The sequence below is a fragment of the Mesoplodon bidens genome (assembly GCF_964165515.1).
Source record: "Mesoplodon bidens genome assembly, chromosome: 3".
Taxonomy (NCBI): Eukaryota; Metazoa; Chordata; class Mammalia; order Artiodactyla; family Ziphiidae; genus Mesoplodon; species Mesoplodon bidens.
The window spans coordinates 52,139,503-52,141,887 of record NC_138178.1 but is presented as its reverse complement, the minus strand read 5'-3'; the positions used below and the strand labels follow the sequence as shown (position 1 = coordinate 52,141,887).

General features: G+C 66.0%; 1 protein-coding gene across 1 annotated transcript; it reads left to right on the top strand.

The window, feature by feature from the left end:
- Window positions 1–665: 665 nt before the first annotated feature.
- Window positions 666–2,171, top strand: LOC308614311 (C2 calcium-dependent domain-containing protein 4A-like). Its single transcript, XM_081228631.1, has 2 exons — window positions 666–743; window positions 937–2,171. Exon 2 carries the CDS (start codon window positions 977–979, stop codon window positions 2,087–2,089), a length of 1,113 nt encoding a protein of 370 aa, XP_081084757.1. The 5' UTR covers window positions 666–743; window positions 937–976; the 3' UTR covers window positions 2,090–2,171.
- The last annotated feature ends 214 nt before the right edge of the window (window positions 2,172–2,385 follow it).

The following is a 2,385-nucleotide window of genomic DNA, read 5'->3' as shown; positions in this document are numbered from 1 at the left end:
TGAGCTGGAAACCCCACCTTTTGTGACCATCAAGATGATAGGCAGAGCCTGTAGTCATTCAGAAATTTTTGCATACATTAATTCACCCACTCCACCAATACATATGGCACTGACTGAGCCAGGCCCTATACTATTAAGAAGGCCACTGTCTAGCCGAGGGGGACAGATGCATAAGTAAGTACACGAGTACCATGGGAACTATATGTGTCTACATACTGCAGGTTCGTGGGGGCACTAAAACAGAAAACGCTAGTGCGTGTAGGTCACCTCCGGGGGGGCGGGGGGGCAGGATTTAGCTCCCAGCAAAAGGGAAATTCTTATTTCCGTATCCAGCTGCATCTTCTCCAAGAAACCTCCAACATTTTCAGCCGCCGATTCTCCCTTGGCAGGCCGACGAGGCAGCCTCCCCACCGGCAACCTTTCACGGGCGATTCCCTGCACGCACAGCGGATGAAGGTCCCAGGGCTGAGCAGAGAGTGCCGGCTCTCGCCACAGCTTCGCTCCCACGAGAGCCCCCGCAACAGGGACCGGCGCTGGCGAGAAGAGGCGGCCGGGAGGGCGGGCCGTCCAGCGACTCCAAGGGTTTGGCTCCGGGCCAGCTGGGCGGGGCTCAAACTCCGATATAAGCAAGAAGCGCCCATCTCGCGGCTACAGTGCAGAAGCTGGCGCGCCTGTCTGGACCGCGAGGTGACGGCCACTGAACTTGCAACTCAGGAACCAGAGGGACTGAAGAAGAGGCAAAGGTCTAATTTCTACTTCTTCGTTTATTTAGTAACAATGAACGGAAGGCGGGTGGCTTTGTGGGCGCGCGAGAGCTCGGCCCGAACTGGCAGGGGGTCGTAGGCGCATTGGCACTCCCAGAGGGCTCCGGGGAGAGTCCAGGCACTCCCGAGAGGCCCCCGGGCGTCCAAACTTAGCAGCTTCTCTCCCTCGCAGGAGCGCTTCTCCCCCCCACTCCCAGCCTCAGCCTCGGAAGATGCGGCTCCTCGGGAAACTCCGCGCCTCGGCCGCGGGCCGCGCGGCTCTGGAGCCTGCCTTCTCCAACGTGCTCACCCCGGACCGCATTCCCGAGTTCTGCATCCCGCCGCGGCTGCCCGCGCCCTGCGCGCCCGTGTCCTCTCCCCAGGCCGCCGCCCTGCCCCGGCGGTGCGCTGCAGAGACGGACCTTTGGCCTCGAGGAGCCTACGACGGCGCGGGGCACACGGACTGGGACCCACGCTCGCAGGCCGCGCTCTCGCTGCCGCACCTGCCCCGGGCGCGCACCGCCTACGGCTTCTGCGCGCTACTCGAGAGCCCGCACACCCGCCGCAAGGAGTCGCTCTTCCTCGGGGGCTCGGGCACCGCCCCGCTCCTTCCCGCGCCCCGACCCCGGGCCCGCACCTACGGCGGCGGCGGAGACACCCCCCTCGCGCCCCCGGGAGGAGTCCCTGCTGCGCCTCCCGCGGCCCCCGGCGGCCCCCGCCCGACCCCGGTTGCGCTCGCCCCGCGGCCCCACGGCCGCCGCCTCCTGCGCGCTCCCGAGGGGCTGCTGCGCCGCGCGCTGCGGGCCGGGAGGAGCCGAGGCTTGGCCCGCGCCCGCTCGGTCTCCAGCGGGGACGGGGATGACGACGACGACGACGGGCGCCGCGCCGGCTCCTGGTCCCCGGCCCGGGCCCCCGCCACGTCCCCTCCGCCGCCCCCCGACCCTCGGCCCGAGCGCCTGGAGGCCGAGGGCACCGTGACTCTGGACCGCGCCGGCAGCGCCCTGCGCCTGGCCGTCGAGTACAGTCGGGACAGCGGGCGCCTCCGCGTCCGGCTGCTCCGCGCCGAGGGCCCGGCCGGAGGGGCCGCCGAGCCCCGCGCCCCCGTCGGCTGCCGTGTCAGCTTCGTCCTGCAGCCGCCGGGCCAGACGCGCCGGCCGCGGGGCGCCGTAGTCCGGCGGAGCCGCCGGGCGGTCTTGGAGCAGGACTTGTGCTTGGACGGGCTCTCGGAGGACGAGGTGCGCCGCCTGGCCGTGCGCGTCAAGGCTGAGAACCGGGGCCGCGGGCTGGAGCGGGGCCGCCTGCTGGGCCAGGGCGAGCTGCTGCTGGGCCCCCTCCTGTTCCTCTGAGGGCGCGCGCCCTGCCCCTGGGGCCTCTCGGACACTGCCAGCCGCTTTGTACCAAATAAATGTTATTTATTCATTTTTCTAATCATGTTCTCGCTTTGTTGCCATTTTAGTTCTTAGGTATCTGCTTTTGTCATCGTTTATTGGTAGGGAAGGATAAAATAATGACTCCCTCCTCTATTCAAAACACTCAATCCTTTTTTCCAGACCATTTTTTACATAAAAAGGTTGTCTTGTGTCTGAAAGAGAGAAGAAAGAAGTACACCCCGTCTGCGTTGTTTTCCCATTCCTGATTTATA

Bases quoted from the DNA above. Each gene is read 5' to 3' on its own strand.
- LOC308614311 (XM_081228631.1), top strand. From the start codon at position 977: ATGCGGCTCCTCGGGAAACTCCGCGCCTCGGCCGCGGGCCGCGCGGCT.